Source organism: Microcebus murinus, chromosome 2, assembly GCF_040939455.1.
Source record: "Microcebus murinus isolate Inina chromosome 2, M.murinus_Inina_mat1.0, whole genome shotgun sequence".
Classification (NCBI taxonomy): domain Eukaryota; kingdom Metazoa; phylum Chordata; class Mammalia; order Primates; family Cheirogaleidae; genus Microcebus; species Microcebus murinus.
The window spans coordinates 39,037,914-39,055,139 of record NC_134105.1 but is presented as its reverse complement, the minus strand read 5'-3'; the positions used below and the strand labels follow the sequence as shown (position 1 = coordinate 39,055,139).

The window sequence follows — 17,226 nt, the reverse complement described above, 5'->3', positions numbered from 1 at the left end:
GTATTTAGAGCACAGACAGGGTTTATTGAATAGCTGCTCACAAAATATTGGTTGAAGTAGCTGAATGAAATCTCTTTCCCTAGTTGAAGAGAGATTGGACCTATGTAGCCAGATAGCCAGATTGTATTTTCCTGAATATGTAGGCCTTTGCCACAGTCATATTCAAGAACTGATTTGTAAAAAAAAAAAAAAAAAAAAAACTTTAAAAAATATTAGCATAGGGTTTGAATTTTTAAAAACTTTGTTTTTGGTTTAGTTTGGTTCAAATACCATTAGAATCCATTATGTCGGTAGAGTTCATTGCTTATACTGTCAAATCCAGAGCTATTTTGCTTATATAATCCAACTTGTTTTGTTTCTGACTCTCTAAAGACTTGTGGCACTGACACTAGAAGGTCTCTGTTGTGACTGCCTCAAGAATGGCATTACTGGTTAATTGTTATGCTCTCTAGGTTATAGCGTTCATTTGTTTGTTAGCAAAGAGGCATCCTAATTCATTTTCACATAAAGTGTATGAATCATCATTAAAACTTCTGTTTAGGCTGTGTGCAGTGGCCCACGCCTTTAATCCCAGCACTATGAGGCCAAGGCCAGAGGACTGCTTAAGGCCAGGAGTTGGAGAACAGCCTGAGCTGGTAGAGACCAGACTCATCTCTACAAAGAATTTAAAAAAACATAAGTCAGGTGGGGTGGTGCATGCCTGTAGTCCTAGCTACTTGGGAGGCTGAGGTGGGAGGATCACTTGAGGCCAGAACCTCGAGGTTACAGTGAACTATGATTGTGCCACTGCAGTTCCAGCCTGGGAAAAGGATTAAGACCCTGTCTCTAAAAAAATAAAATAAAATAAACCTTCTGTTTGAGGATACTCCTCTTATTTGAAGAACTGGACCTGTGTTGTCCGAACAGTGGCCACTAGCCATGTGTGGTCACTAAGCACTTGAAATAAGGCTAGTCCAAATTAAGATGTGCTGTTAGTATAAAATATACTGGATTTCAAAGACTTGGAATGAAAAAATAGAATTTTAAATATCTCATTAATACTTTTATATTTATTACATGTTGAAATGTTAGTATTTTGAATATATTGAGTTAAAATATATTAAAGTAAATTTCACTTGTTTGTTTTTACTTTTTAATGTGTAACTATTGGATCACTTAAAATTGTATATGTGGTTTGCGTTATATTTCTGTTGGACTGGCTATGATCTGAATCAATTGTATTTTATAAGAATTACATTTCTTTTGTGGTTCTAGTAGCTTATTAAGGAGCACTTACCACTTTTAGTAGAGCAATACTTGTTAAAATGTGTTAAAGTCTGTCTTTGGGAAACAAAAACATCCACCAAGAAATTTCCGCACCTGGAAGATTTAAGAATCACACTCTCCCAACATATTGGAGTCCTAATTGCTATCACTCTGGATCAGGTGTCCTCAAATTACGGCCCGTGGGCCACATGCGACCTGCCAAGGACATTTATCTGGCCCGCCGGATGTTTTTACCACTACTGCCTGTTCTGCTTAGTAGCTGGCTAGTCCCAGGCCCACAGTGCGCACCTGGAAGATTTATATCCATATATATCATTATAATAATGATAATAATAGCTGAAGCTTATTTAGCACTAATTGTGTGCCAGGTATTGTTCTGGAGTCTTTCTAGGTGTAACATAAATTAATCCTGCCCATCATTTTATTATCCCTATTTCATAATAAAACTAAGGCTTAGTTTTTTTTTTTTTCTTTTAGTTTTTCAATCTTATTTTATCCTTCTGGATAAGTAGAATAAATGAATTATTTTGGGTTTGCAAAGCAAACTTTTATTTCTCCTTTGAATAATGAACTGTCTAATTTTGTGTCTTGCCACTAAGACGGTAATGCTTCGGTCATATAAACCACACCTCAAAGTTTGTGCTTATTCTGATAACATTTAGACTCTCTTTTTAAAGATTTATGCCCATCAATATATTCTCTGACTTATTTCTCAAAAATAAAACTCATTATAATAGCCTCTCAGAACTAAGAAATTTATTTATTTCCATAGTACATTATACACATAAACTTTTATAGCATTTATCTTGAAATTATTAATATATATCTCACCTCCTTCACAAAGCGTTTCCAGACTGAAGTAATTTTTTTTTTGGTAAGCATATCATTACTATCTGTACAGCTTATTTCACAATTGATCATCCTGCACTCACTAATGTTAAGGAAGCCTTTTCTGACCCTCTCCAGGCAGAGTCAGGTTTCCATTCGCTGTGTTCCCACAGCACCTGTTGTAGCACCCAATATACTGCATTGTGATTATCTGTTTACATTCCTCTCCCCAGCCCCTCACACCTGGTATGTGTGCACATACACTGAATTCAGAGTTCCGTTATGGCAGATGCTTACCAAATTGTTTTATGCATCCCTAAAGTGTAGCACAGTAACAGGTATGTAATAGGATTCAATATATGTTTGTTGACTCAGTAGATAAGTCTTAAAGTTGCATAGAGATATATCAGGTTCTGTTGGATAATTTTTTTACTTTATCTTTTCATGATTCTACATGTTATATGTAAAGTAGATATTCTCTATAAATGCAAAAACTAGAGCTTATAAAGAGTTTGTTATTTACATTACTATTTACTACTATAAACTAGGTATGTTGGCATAAATTATATAATCTTTTCTGTAATTGTGAGATACAGGTTTTATTTTCTCTCTTTGAAGAGAAGATAATTGAGACTTAAAAAAGATTGTGACACATCTAACTGGAGCTGGTTTAGGCAAGAAGGGGAATTTGGCTGGGCGTGGTGGCTCACGCCTATAATCCTAGCACTCTGGGAGGCCAAGGTGGGCGGATCGCTTGAGGTCAGGAGTTTGGAAACCGCCTGAACGAGACCCCATCTCTACTAAAAATAGAACGAAATTAATTGGCCAACTAAAAATATATAGAAAAAGTTAGCTGGGCATAGTTGGTGCATGCCTGTAGTCTCAGCTACTGGAGAGGCTGAGGCAGAAGGATTGCTTGAGCCCAGGAGTTTGAGGTTGCTATGAGCTAGGCTGATGCCAAGGCACTCTAGCCCGGGGCAACAGAGTGAGACTGTCTCAAAAAAAGAAAAAGAAGGGGAATTTGATGACCTCCATACAATTAGAAGAGCAAGGGTATAGGTGAGGGAAGTGTTAGGGTTCTCCATAAGAACAGAACCAATAGGATGTATACATATGTATATATAGAGAGATTTATTTTAAGGCATTTTCTCACACAGTTGTGGGAGCTGGCAAGTCTGAAATCTATAGGACAGGCTGGCAAGCCAGAGACCCAGGGAAGAGTTGATGTTGCAACTCAATTCTCAAGGCAGTCTGGAGACAGAATTTCTTCTTCTTTGGGGGACCTCAGTCTTTTTCTCTTAAGACTTTCAACTGATGGGATGAGGTCTACCTGCATTGTGGAGGGTAATCTGCTTTACTCACATCTACTGATTTAAATGTTAATCTCACCTATAAAATACCTTTACAGAAATATCTAGCTGGTGTTTGTACAAATATCTGGATACTGTGGCCTAGCAAAGTTAACACATAAAATTAACTATGACAGAAGCCAGGGCCGAAGTCCTACCAAGACTCACTCTCTCCATGATTTTTACCTCAGCTCTTTTGTATGAAAATTTTGTTATTATTTATGCAGGGACAACAGCTGCCAACAGCACCTGGGCTCACATTTGCCTATCTTCATCATTTCACAGGAATGATTTTCCTTTTTCTTTTTTGTTTTTTTTGAAACAGAGTCTCACTTTGTTGCCCAGGCTAGAGTGAGTGCCACGACGTCAGCCTAGCTCACAGCAACCTCAAACTCCTGGGCTCTAGCAATCCTACTGCCTCAGCCTCCCAAGTAGCTGGGACTACAGACATGTGCCACCATGCCCGGCTAATTTTTTCTATATATATTAGTTGGTCAATTAATTTCTTTCTATTTATAGTAGAGATGAGGTCTTGCTCTTGCTCAGGCTGGTTTTGAACTCCTGACCTTGAGCAATCCGCCTAACTCGGCCTCCCAGAGTGCTAGGATTACAGGCGTGAGCCACCGCACCCGGCCAGGAATGAGTTTTCTTAAGAATGAATGTGATAATCCATGTAAAGTACTCATCATATAATACCAATTATGTAGTAAATGCTTAATAAATGTTAGCTTCTGTAATGTATTATCATTATTATAAGAAGTAGTAGTAGATATGCTACTGGCAATAGTACTTTTTTATTAGTTCCAAATAAAGGCAGCCTAGGTAAAGATTCCGATTGCCTTGGCTTTGGTCAAAAGCTCATTCTTAAATTAATCACTGTGATTGTGAGGTGGGGTACTGTGACTGTTTAAGCTTTGGTCAGGAACCAATTCCTGGCCAATCAGTGCTCAGAGAGGTAGAGTCTATTAATAGGTGGCATCTTCTATTTGAAATATATGAGTAGAAAAACATTAGGTCTATCTCTCTTTTAGGGAGAAAGAAGAGTAATCTCCTAAAAGGATCGCTGGACTCTAGAAGGGAGGGTCAGCCAGAACAAGTAGCTGTTACAGTGATTTAAGATAATCTGTGATAGAGCCAGTATTTTAATTCTGAACTATTTTTCCTCAAATCCTATGTTTTAAAAACCATATAATGAGTTTCTAAAAGTAGAGAGTAATTAGATTATTTTGAATGATATTATATGTGATTATATTATTTATTCTACAGCTATTTTATCAATGTTTTTAACCTTTTTTGTAACCCATAATTCCTTTTAACAAATTTAAAAATTACTTTATCAACATTATTTAAAATTCTGAATAATGTCAATATTTAGGCTCAAAGTCCTAAATATTTTTTTAGTTATCTGACATCTACATTTTTGCCTTATAAATCCTAAAATAGTAGAGATATTAGCATCTGCATATGAAAACTTAGACTGAGACTCTAAAAGGTTAAGTGACCTAATCAGAGTTAGAAAAACTATTTTTCAGCAGAGCCAGGTTAGAATCCAGGTCCCTAGTTTTTTGTTCCATTTTCTTGCTCTCCATAAGGCCCAGATGCCTTTACTGAAGACTCGTACACTGAGAATATCCTGCCTTTCTTTATTTGCTTGTAGGAGAGGTTGACAGTTAAGCTACGTAATAATAAGAACATTTTTATGGTTACATGTGCCCCCAAAAGATTTTTATAAATATGTCTCAGGATTGAAAAATACAGCTTTGTGAGTTTCCACGGTTTCCAATGGTTTTAGTTTATATTGTTTTCTGGTTATAAAACAGTGCATTCTTATGTTCGGAGTAAAAGACATAGAAGTTTATCTGGGAAGGACTTTGAAGGTGGTTTAATCCTGTCTCTGTAATAATATTGGAATTATCAAAACAAAGACAAATGGCTCACTCCCTATTCCCCATACACAGAGCCTGGGAAGTGGAGGTGAATTGCGTGGACTTAAGGTCCCTCAGCCTGACTGTCCTTGTGAATAGCTTTTGACTACTTCATACTAGGTTTATGCAGTTAGCAACCTTAGGCTTCTGAAAGCCTAGGTTGGGCCTTGCTTTCCCTGTTAGTTCAGATACTATGTTCCACAGAATCAGAACTGTTAACCTTTGCAATACCAGGGAGCTCTGTCCCTGACCTCTCTTTACAGCTTTGGTACTTGGGAATTCCTCAGGCTACGCAAGCCTCTTGGGAGTGGATAAGACCAGGCAAGTAGTCAAAAATAAAGGGTGAATAGGATCATCACTTTTCCTTTTCTGTATATTACTAAGGTGAAAGCAATAGTTTTTCCTGTCGTGACATCCAGGATGAGTGGTGGCTTGGGCAAAATACTCATACCTATTTTCAAATTATATCTTACATCTATCTGTCTTTTCCACATATATTGGGGGGCTCCTTGGGAAGCTGCATATAAATACTACTTTTTATTGTGGCATAGATCCTTGAAGTTTTAACATTACTAATGTTGGCCGGGCATGGTGGCTCATGCCACCTAGCGCTCTGGGAGGCCGAGGTGGGTGGATTGCTCGAGGTCAGAGTTCGAAACCAGCCTGAGCAAGAGTGAGACACTGTCTCTACTATAAATAGAAAGAAATTAATTGGCCAACTAATCTATATAGAAAAATTAGCCAGGCATGGTGGCACATGCCTGTAGTCCCAGCTACTCGGGAGGCTGAGGCAGTAGGATTGCTTGAGCCCAGGAATTTGAGGTTCCTGTGAGCTAGGCTGATGCCATGGCACTCACTCTAGCCTGAGCAACAAAGTGAGACTCTGTCTCAAAAAATAAAATAAGATATAAAATAAAATAAAAATGTTAAACAGAATGCTTTGTATTGATTATGCATCCATTATATGTAGAAAAAATACATGTTGTTCAAAAGAGGGGAGAATGTAAGAAATATGGCCAAGCATCCTTAGTATACCTAAATGTATGTTTAGATATTTTTATTTGTCTGAAATGAGAATAATTATAGAGGTTAAGAGCCATTGCAAGACAACAGAATAACAATTTGGCGTCTCTGAAATTGTAATCTAAGTCAATGAGAAAATTATTTGATTTTTCCATCTGATTTATAGGTCAGGTTTTTGGTCATAATGCTTTTTATAGAAAATAATGTAACTGAATACTTAATTTTTTACAGGTTTTCTATTTAGCAATGTATGTTATAGTACTTAGTTTTCATAATAAAAGAAATTATTATGAGACCAGAATTTTACTAGATAAACATGAATCAAAACTTAAATTTAATTGTTCTTTGTAGTAAGAGGAATTAATGCCAAAATATTCCTATATTTTATTTAGTTGGGAATGGTCTTCAGGATATGTTTGGAGACACCACCACCACTTCCTCTCATCCCCCTTACTCCGTCATACACTCCAGATTATGAAGAGAAATTTATACTCTTCAGGCTTCCTTCATTTTACCCAAACGTAGATTGTGTTTGCTGGTTATAGCTGAGAGTCCTTTGTAATCTGTTTTCCATTTTCACCAATTGCGTTTCCTTCCTTTGCTCTCCCATTCTTCTGTCTTGGCTACTTTGAGTTAGCTCACTGCCGCCTTTGCAGCTTTATTTTTCTGTATGCACATTTGATCTTAGCAGACACTGTCAGTAACAGCCGTTAACAGCAGAGGAGAAAGAATTCAATACAAATGTGTGTGCAGTGCTAATCTGTGACACTGTAAATGTTTTCTATTTTTGTTATTATCTATTTCTATTTTGTTATTATCTGTTGAAATGAAGAGCTGAATTGGTATTGACCTTGTGTGGAATGCCTCTGAGGATTTGGGATTGGGTACGGGGCTAGATTTTCATGTGATTTATTTCTAACATGCTACAGCAAAACTGAAAACACTCATCTGCTCACATAAGGAGCAAACAAAAAATTTCCAAGATCGTGCTTGCAGAATTTTTCTGGTATTTTCAGATTTTGTCCCTTGTGTTTTTCTATTTTTCAACTTTACCTAATTCAGTAAGGGTTGGAGGTGGGAGATGGCCTTTGCATAGTAAGTAGATTGAGGTGTGGAAGGACCTGGCTGCAACAATGATTCACATGGTAAGGGACTGTTTAAAATCTCCATCACGACCCACATTGTGACCATCTGACAATTGGTTGGTGAGCTCTTGGCCATCTCAAGTGTTTAAAAGGAACAGCATACAAATAGCTTTATTTCTATGCTTTCTTCCATACAAATCTTAAGAACATTGTTCCTGCATATCCAAAATAGTTGATTTTTGTCTACATTTAAAATCTCACCTAAAAAAGGTGAGAAATATAAATGAAGCATGTAGTTGTCCCTTAAGTATCCGCTTTGGTATAATTTTCTCACTTCCCTTTATGCTAGAGCTAAATGGAGCCTGAGCTTACATTTTGGGTTATGTCTGGGACGGAAACTGAAATATAGTCGTGAAGCTCAAAGGAGAGACTGCTATACTAGTCTGGAGGACTTCTTAAATGCTGTATTCCTTTCTCCATGTTGCTTTCTTTTACATTTCCCCCCACCCCAAAAATGTACTGCAGAATTTTATGGGTTTTTTTTCTTCTTATTTGTAGAAAAGAAAGTGAAGGGAGCTCTGTGTGTGTGTGTGTGTGTGTGTGTGTGTGTGTGTGTGTGTGTGTGTGAGAGAGAGAGAGAGAGAGAGAGAGAGAGAGAGAGAGAGAGAGAGAGAGAGAGATTTCGGTACAAATGGGCAGTTAAATTTGTTACATCAAAAGAAATAGCTTTATTTTGTAATTCTGTATATTAGGATTCATTCATAGGAACCCAGGTGTGATTGAAGCATATAAGAATTTAAATATGATGTTTCAAAGTAAAAGTGGAGCCCAGCATGTTTGATTTGAAGAGTAAAGGAGATAAATGCTACTGTGATTCTTTTTATACTTGGTATACATTGTTTTATATATTTAATCAATCAGGTTTGATATGCGATCCTAAAATAGCTTTTTTGACCAGATGTGGTATTTGATAGAGCAAATTGCCTGTGTATTAACAATCTTTTCCAGTTTCTCTATGTTGTTTCATTCCAAAATTGATGCACACCAGTGATTTAAGGGGAAATTAACACTTCAATAAATGTCTTTTTCCTTAATATTCTTGACTGTTTCTATTAGCCATTTTCATTTAATTTGACAGTGATACTTAAGGGTTAACCTTACAGAGCTGATGCAACCCCTCCTTTTCTTGACCAAAAATTTTCATTGGACAGTATTTCCATAGCAACAGTGAGATCAGTGAAACCTGAGTGTTTCATTGATTATTTTTCTCCTCTTCCTTTTTTAATCTATTCTTTTTTCACCACATTTTAGTGAGAAAGCGATTTTTTTTACAAACAGAGCTTATATTGATTTCTATTCCATAAATAATTAGAAGAGGGTAGAAAAATCTGCCCTTCATTTAAAAATTGAATGTTTCACTATGTATTTAAAAAGCGATTCAGGATTAGGAGGATGGATAACCATACCAGCTGTAGCTGATGTTCTCAAATATTCTTGCATTGTTTGCTGGTCTTCTAGGGAAAAAAATAATGTGGAACAGGACCTTAAGGAGAAAGAAGATACTATTAAACAGAGGACAAGTGAGGTTCAGGTAAGTGAACCATAAAATTCAGTATTCTCGTTCTGATTTAGGACTATTCATTTTAAATGTATAGGGTCATTTACTATTTGATGGATGTGGTATTAAGTCAGAGGAATACTTAATATTTATATGATATAAATGTTTGTCTTTTGCAAAATGATTGTTCTTGCTTTGAATTTTGGCCTGCTGAGATTGCACTGCAGTGAGAAAGCAGTATTTTTCATGTCGATTTCTAGTTTTGAAAGTATTTTTTAAATGATATTTACTTGCATATTATATCATTAAAGGTATGAGTTTGACTGACTTACAGTGTGAATATTATTGCACCGGTAAAATTAAATGAGTGAGATCATCTCATCATCATTATCATCATTGTGAAAAACCAAATTGCTTTTTCATGCATGTGAGATTTTGTTAGTTGAGACCTAGTATGTTAAAGGACTTTCTCATAATACTGGTAGGGTAGGAGATAATATAGAACAATTTAAAATAGCATTTTATGAGTAGCTTATCCTATTAAGATATATTCAGTATATCTTAAACTTTGACATAAAGAGATTTAATACATTTTTACTAAGTGCTATCTTAGATAGTTTCATTTCACAAAGAGAAAAGATAATAAAACCTGTTTCTGTTTGTGAAATGATTTTTTTAAAAAGAACGAGGTGTTTCAAACATTGAAAATATAAAAAATTGGGCAGTATTTTAGAGCAGTAAGCAGTACATGTGTCCATGTTATTGGGGTACTGTTTCCTGAATGCTGCACTAGCACATACAGGAGATTGGATGTAGAAGCACTGGTAGCCGTTACTGGTGAAAGCTCATAGATGGGCATTTTTAAATGTGTTACTTCTATGTTGGGTTTCCCTGCTTGTCCTAATAGTTTTAAGTAGGTGAAAGCTCTAAATTGTTAGATCCATTGTTTTGTTTTGATGCAGGACATTCATTAGAGACTATCAGGAAGACTATGGTAGGGTGAGGAGAATGATTTACTGAAGGATTGAGGAAGAAACTAGAGAGACCTTTTGTTGAAATTTATTCTCTGGTTGGGTGATTACATTTATTATTACTACATTTTTCCTAAAAACAATGCAAAAATCAAGAAATCATCACCAGCTGGGCGCGGTGGCTCACGCCTGTAATCCTAGCACTCTGGGAGGCCGAGGCGGGTGGATCGCTCAAGGTTGGGAGTTTGAAACCAGCCTGAGCAAGAGCGAGACCTTGTCTCTACTAAAAATAGAAAGAAATTAATTGGCCAACTAAAACATGTATACAAAAAATTAGCTGGGCATGGTGACACATGCCTGTAGACCCAGCTACTCGGGAGGCTGAGGCAACAGGATTGCTTGAGCCCAGGAGTTTGAGGTTGCTGTGAGCTAGGCTGATGCCACGACACACTAGCCTGGGCAACAGAGTGAGACTCTTTCTCAAAAAAAAAAAAAAAAAAGAGAGATCATCACCAATATATTTCTACCTGGCAGTGAAGTTGGATGGGGATGGGGGAGTAAGTTACCTGAATTACATTATTTTGTGCAATTTTTGAGCTTTTTGAGAAATGCTAGAGTCACAAACTTTAAGCAGTTATTGCTGAAAATATTTTGTTTAGGAATGGAAGATAGGCTGGGCATGGTGGCTCATGCCTGTAATTCTAGCACTCTGGGAGGCTGGGGCAGGAGGATTGTTTGACCTCAGGAGTTCGAGACCAGCCTGAGCAAGAGCGAGACCCTGTCTGTACAAAAAAATTAGGATGAAATTAGCTGGACAACTTAAAATATATAAAAAACAATTAGCTAGGTATAGTGGTGCATGCCTGTAGTCCCAGCTACTTAGGAGGCTGAGGCAAGAGGATCGCCTGAGCCTAGGAGTTTCAGGTTGCTGTGAGCTAGGCTGATGCCACAGCACTCTAGCCCGGGCAACAGAGTGAGACTCTGTCTCAAAAAAAAAAAAGTATTCACTAAATATTCTGATTAGTTTTATCGTTCTATACCCTATAGTCTTATGCTTACCACTCTCCCTTCATCTTTAAACTCTTTCTTCTCTGACTTCTATCAGTGTCAGCATAGGATTTTGCACATAGCACTCCCCAATTTGAAAATGCCCCATTTTGACTGTTGCTGCCACTGTGCCACCAACCTACTTTGCTCTACTTTTATTGCTTTGTGTGGCCAATTTTCTCCTTCCTATCCTTTCAGTAACGCTTTCAATCTGCTGTTTCCTCATACCACTGTGCTTTGATATTTTACCCCAGAGCCAGCAGTAATCTTAAGGCCAAATCTCTTGGTCTTTCCTATGTTGATTGCTGCTTTCTTGGGCCATATTCTCTTAGATATCTTCCTACCTTTCTGGTCCTTTGCTTCTTTTGCCTTTGCCAGGGACAGATGGGCAGATAGACTCTGTGTGTGTGTGTGTGTGTGTGTGTGTGTGTGTGTGTGTGTGTCCCACCCCACTTTCTTCTTTCTCCATACCCCCTTTCATCCATATGCTGATGATACCCAAGTATTTATTAAGCTTTCAACCCTCCTAAGTGCCAATCCCACACCTCCAGTTAGCTGTTTTGGTATTTATCATTTTAAGGTCAATATGTCCAAAATGAATCTTACCTTGTTAAAAACTTAGCTTCAAGTTTGAACTTTCTGTCAGTTTTTCTTCCTTACTACTGCCACCCTCATCACCTAACACCTAAAATTTTAAAGTCATAAGTGCTTACCCCATCCTCTCTTGCCTTTCTTCCTAAACCAATTTTAGTATGACTCTCAGATGTGAAAATCTTTACTATTTTCCACTGCCACTGTTAATAATGGGAGGATGTCGTATCTCACAGATTTATTGTGGATAGAGAAAAAGATGAAATGCAAATGCTCCTCATTTTTGACTGTTTGACTCTGAACTGTATGCCTTATATATTCTTCTTATTCCCACTTGTATGCCTTTTGTTGTTACAATCTAGAATGTTCCTACCTTCTTGCTTATGTGAATTCCACCCATGTCTAAAAGTCCAGCTCAAATCCCACCACTTCTCTTAAACTTTCCATTCTCTGTCTCTTTAGTCTACACCAGTCTTTTTCTGTGTTGGAACTCTCTCAGAGGAGTATATATGCACTTATATGGCATGTACCATATGTTACCTTACAGTGTCAGTTTGGTGTGCATGTATATAGATTCCAGTATCTTCCATCTTATATATCATGAGCTCCTTAAGCTTAGATATTGTGCCTTGGATCATATCTTCCACTGCATTTGGTAAAATATTGTTAGATGGAGGTACAGTTAAAGAGGCTGTTAACAATAGAAATGAATACACAGTGATTTTATGCATGAAATTAATAATAGAACAAGGCACACCTAGAACCCACAGGCAGAAAGGATTGGAAGCACAGTAAGTATCATGAAGAGTCAGATTTTTTCATATTGTTCATACTACCCTCACGCAAAAGAAATTCCCAGTTATTTATACTTTATCAATAAGGATTCAGTAATTCCAAGTAATTGTCCATATGTTTTTCATTTTAATCCACTTGTTTTTTTTCTTAGATGAAGAAGGATGACTTATCTTAGTTGGAAATAAAATTAGATACATACACTCAGTGTTCGTTCCTAGCCATAATGCTCTTTATTTTTTTTATTTATTTATTTTCTTTTAATATAAGGATAATGCTCTTTAGAACCACTGGGAAACATATGATTGGGAAATAAAGGCAGGCTGTAAATGGGGTTTTCTAATACCTACCCTAGTTTAATAGGCTTCCTTTCTGTTTTTTGACTTGAGCATATTGCTCTGTAATTCATACATTTTTATATTAAGAATAAGCCTAGGCTAGGTGTGGTGGCTCATGCCTGTGATCCTAGCATTCTGAGAGGCCGAGGTAGGAGAATTGCTTGAGCCCAGGAGTTCGAGACCAGCCTGAACAAAAGTAAGACCCCTTTTTACTAAAGATAGAAAAATTAGCCGGGTGTAGTGGTACATGCTTGTAGTCCCAGCTGCTTGGTAGGCTGAGGCAGGAGGAGGATTACTTGAGTCCAGAAGTTTGAGGTTGCTGTGAGCTAGTTGATGCCATAGCATTCTACTCAGGGCATAGAGTGAGACTCTTGTCTCAAAAAAAAAAGAATAAGCCTATAACTTCCATTTTGAGTATTAGGCCAACAAAGTGAATGTATCTAATTATTTCTAGTTTGGAGTTGCTCTATAGAGTTGGTTTTTTAATCAATTAAATAAATAATTAGCACTTTCTTTTTTAAAAACTAATTTTTTTATCAACATACACCAAATGTCTGATAATTAGCAATTTCAGTGAGATTACATAAATCCTTAAATTTCTGCTATGATGACACCACTGCATCCTAGCCTGGGGCAACAGGGTGAGACTCTGTCTCGAAACAAAACTTAAAATTCTACTTATTCTCTTTAATAATTCTGTTGGTATTTGTATACTAGTATATATGCTTTGCATGTCTTTCTAAATGTTTTATTCATAAATTAGTGTCCTTTTGTTTATTACTCCATTTTCTATGAACAGATATAAACATATTCATGTAGTTATTATTTCATAGGTTTAATTCTTAAGTTACTTCCTCAGTTGTAAATCTGACTTGGGTTGCTAAAAAGGGATTGTTAAGATTTTAATATATCTAAGAATTTTATGTATTTGTTTAAATTTTATTTCCATTACCCCATAGCACTTTTTGGGGTATAGAAGAATGGGAGTGAGTTTGTCATTTTTAGTAAGTTGATTGTTTTCTAGAAAACAGGACATTTTCATTGAAGTTTCTTTTTAAATAAAGCCAGAATTCCCAGAGGAAGTATCCCTTCATTCCTGTATGGGGAACCTTGGATGTGGCTTGCTTTGATATTTTTCTAAAACAAGCCTTGGTATTACACTAGACGTGTTCACTTCATCCTTGCCATTCTCCAGTTGTTGTTATCCTCCTTTCTTTTGCTGTTAATGGCACCAGTAGGCAAGTAGAACATGATCAGGGGAAACAGCGGAACTAGGAAAGCATCTGCCAATGTAGAGGATTTTCCCAAAGGGACAGCTTAAGGTAAATGAAAATTATCTAAGTTCAGTGGATGGCACTATTTGCTAGGAGAACCTGCCACTGCTCTAGTTAAGGACATAGTGGGGGAGGAAAAGATGGGGACAAGAGAGGTACATCTGTTGTCTTCATTTAGTCTCAGGATAAGCAATCTGTACCAAAATAAAATAGCAAAGTATATATGGATACTGATATTGAAATTACATTGCAATTGTAATAACCTTACCAAGTAATTTTGCAGGGAAATGTGATTGTTATTCTTGTTAGCATGTATATTTACATCTCTTCATTTTGAGTTTGTGCAGTTTAATAATTTTAACTCTGCTTACTGAAAGTAAGACCCTTTTTGTGCATGGATTAGTGTTGGAATTTTATAGAGTAGGTCTTTTTTTATATTTAGAAATAGACATAGAGAAACATTAATTATAATGAATTTTAATATGGATATTATAGCTTAAAGCTTAAAGCTTTTTGCTAGTATGAGATATTTTCTCAGTAGCCTTTTCCTTAAGGCCTATAATTTTATTACCTTATGGATTTTTACAGCAGCTAAGAAATGATAAAAGACGTGAGGCTAGGAAATTTGTGTGAATCCGTTTAGTTTTTGGAAGGGAAAGGGCCAGAATGAGTAAATATTATATTGGTTTGTTTATTTGCTTTCCTCTTACATAAGCCTGTCTTCTGAGGTTATGTTTAAGTGGCTCACCAAAAATACTCGTTTTGAAAAATGGTTCAGTTTATTAAAGGAACATTGATTCTATTATTGGTAGTTCTTACATGAAAATTTAGTCACATCAGAATGTTTTTATATTGGTATGAAACCACCAGAGATATAATACTTTAAAAAACAGCAAACTTAACATTTTCTGATTTAAAAAGTAGTATCGGTTCATGATAAATTTGTAAAATACAGAAAAGTGTAAAAAAAGGTAAAAAATAGTTCCAGAGAGAGCCATTGTTAACATTTTGTTGTATTTGTGTGTGCTGCGAATATATATAAATGGCTTTATGTTTATTTGTGATCATACTGTATGTGCATGTCCTAGAAATTTTCTTATATGATCCTTTTAAGATAAGCTGTATTTTTCTTCATTGGACTTATATTAAAAGATACCAAAATTACATCTGACTATAAAGACTGGATATTATTAAAGATATGAAGTCCTAGATTTTTCTTTGTGATATGAGGAAGGTGAGAAATAAGACTAGAATACTTGCTGATGGGGATAGGTGACATATTTTTCATATTTGCATCCCTAAATATTTTTAATTAAAGGGCCAGAAAAAACATTTTTTTCCTAGGATTTAAAAAAAATGTTTTTGGTGCCAGCATACTGTTCTATATAATAATTTTATGAACAAAGTAAGGAATTTACAATAGATTATTTTCCCAAACTAATAAAATTACTTTAGAAGTACAGGTGGCATTCTTTGAAAATACTTTATAGCTGAATTATAAGAATTCTTCAAACTACTGTAGTTTTTCAAGCTATGTTAAAGTTGTTATTCTGCTTTCTCAAAAGTAAGAATAGTACATAACATAATGTAAAGAACAAATATATAACCTTAAAACCACAAGAAAGACATATGCCACCATGACATGCTAAAGCAATAAAGATTATTTCCAAATAATGAAAATTTTAAGTGTCAGATCAGCTTTGGTCTATAGATTATAAAAATTTTGAATAAGTATAGAAGTGTATATATTATTTAAATCTTTTTAAAAAACCATTTATCATAGGTCAGTTTGAGGCTAGTATTAATATTTAGCTATAGAGTTATGTTAAAAGAATTCACAGTATGTTAAAAGAATGTAAGTCCTTTCTGTCAATCTCAGGCATGTTTCTCATTAGTTTCTACCACATACTAAAATCCTGAGATGGTTGCAATCATTGCTGAATTAATCCCCTGGAATGTGCTAGGCCATTATACTAGATTTTGGACAATCAAACAATGATGAAACATGGACTCTACCTTCAGCAGTTTATAATTTAGAGGTGACTATGATATAGTGTAGTAAGTGTGACAATTGAAGTTAGAACCAAACTACTGTAACAATACAGGTAAAGGAAGCCCAACATGAGTCAGAGGAGATTAAATTTGGCTGGGCCTTGAAGAATGAATATTGGGTTTCCAGATACCTATGGTATGGAAGGACGTTTAAGACAGAGGAAATGGGCTGGCATGGTGGCTCACGCCTGTAATCCTAGCACTCTGGGAGGCTGAGGCGGGCAGATTGCTCAAGGTCAGGAGTTCGAAACCAGCCTGAGCAAGAGTGAGACACCGTCTCTACTATAAATAGAAAAAAATTAATTGGCCAACTAATATATATAGAAAAAATTAGCCGGGCATGGTGGTGCATGCCTGTAGTCCCAGCTACTTGGGAGGCTGAGGCAGCAGGATCGCTTGAGCCCAGGAGTTTGAGGTTGTTGTGAACTAGGCTGATGCACGGCACTCACTCTAGCCTGGGCAACAAAGCTAGACTCTGTCTCAAAAAAATAAATAAAGACACAGGAAATGGCTTAGGGAAAGGTACAGGAACATTGAAGTATATTGTCTATTGGGGAAAGAAGAGGATCTTCTGAGGCTGGGTCACAGGTAAATATGAGAAAAAGAAGATAGTAGAAGAATAAGGATAATTTAGGGCGCAGATTTGAAGGTTCTAATGTGTCTGGCAGCAAGTTTTTACTTTATCTTGCAGATAAAAGGGTACATCAAATTTTTAAAAAAATAACAGTGATTAAAGAAATCTTTGCAATGAGTTATTTTTTAAGGAAGTTGGACATTTGAAGTAGGAAAAGATGAAGGGAGAAAAACCAGTTCTAAATCAAGGGAAGGACAATGAAAACTAGAATAACTTTGTATACAGCTTAAAGAGAGATTTTAAGGTAGAATCTATAGGACATGTATGAATGGAGAAAGTCAAAGATGAACCTGAAGTTATTAGAATGAGTAAGACAAAAATTGAAGTCATTTTATACATTCATTATGGGTTTATTGAGAGCCAATGCTATGAGCATGTCTAAAGCTCTATCTCCATATCTGAGTATAGATCAGTTAACTATATATGGAAAGGTGAAGATTTAGGCACAAAAAAATTTAGGCATGCTGGTATGTTAATGATACAGTACAGGGCC

General features: G+C 36.1%; 1 protein-coding gene across 8 annotated transcripts in view; it reads left to right on the top strand.

The window, feature by feature from the left end:
• Nucleotides 1-17,226, top strand: part of EPS15 (epidermal growth factor receptor pathway substrate 15) — a 151,979-nt gene that overhangs the window by 78,090 nt on the left and 56,663 nt on the right. For all 8 annotated transcript variants that reach the window (XR_012915165.1, XM_012776183.3, XM_075998282.1 and 5 more), the window contains one exon: nt 8,995-9,067. Coding sequence is in view for 7 of the 8 variants with exons in the window: in XM_012776183.3 (XP_012631637.1) it covers nt 8,995-9,067 (73 nt within the window). In the remaining variant the exon portion in view is untranslated. The remainder of the gene's footprint in view (nt 1-8,994; nt 9,068-17,226) is intronic.